At 42.1% G+C, this 385-nt stretch overlaps 1 protein-coding gene across 1 annotated transcript in view; it reads left to right on the top strand.

Annotated features, from left to right (window-relative positions):
- LOC119592916 overlaps positions 1-385 on the top strand; it is a 14356-nt gene that overhangs the window by 11154 nt on the left and 2817 nt on the right. The window contains exon 5 of the mRNA XM_037941807.1: positions 271-364. Within this exon, the coding sequence (XP_037797735.1) occupies positions 271-364 (94 nt within the window). The remainder of the gene's footprint in view (positions 1-270; positions 365-385) is intronic.

Raw genomic sequence — 385 nt, 5'->3', positions numbered from 1 at the left:
CAACTGTAAAGCTCAGAATGAACTACGGAAGAACAGAAGAGCTATAAAGCACATACTTCCTGGAAAAGTAGTCATACAGCAAACGATATTATACGGTACATTTCTTGAAAGTAAATTTGGTCACTAAAACTATCATTCTTGCTAACCAAACCTTTCCCAGACTTGAAAGAGAAAAGAAATGATACCACAGGAGTTGAAAAAAATAATGACAATATTCCTTGGATGAGAAAACGGAGGACGAAGTGGGATCTAGACATGTCTGGCAACTAGAATGCACGTACCCAGCCTGATCAACCAAGCCAACGGCAGTGCAGAGGCATCCAGACTGCCTTCGGGTGGCGTTCCTCTTCACCTTCGGAGACAAGTGAGTATGGAGTTTGTTAGT

This window comes from Penaeus monodon, chromosome 31 (assembly GCF_015228065.2).
Source record: "Penaeus monodon isolate SGIC_2016 chromosome 31, NSTDA_Pmon_1, whole genome shotgun sequence".
Taxonomy (NCBI): domain Eukaryota; kingdom Metazoa; phylum Arthropoda; class Malacostraca; order Decapoda; family Penaeidae; genus Penaeus; species Penaeus monodon.
Note: the sequence above shows the minus strand (reverse complement) of the source record. Positions and strands in the feature narration are given on the sequence as shown.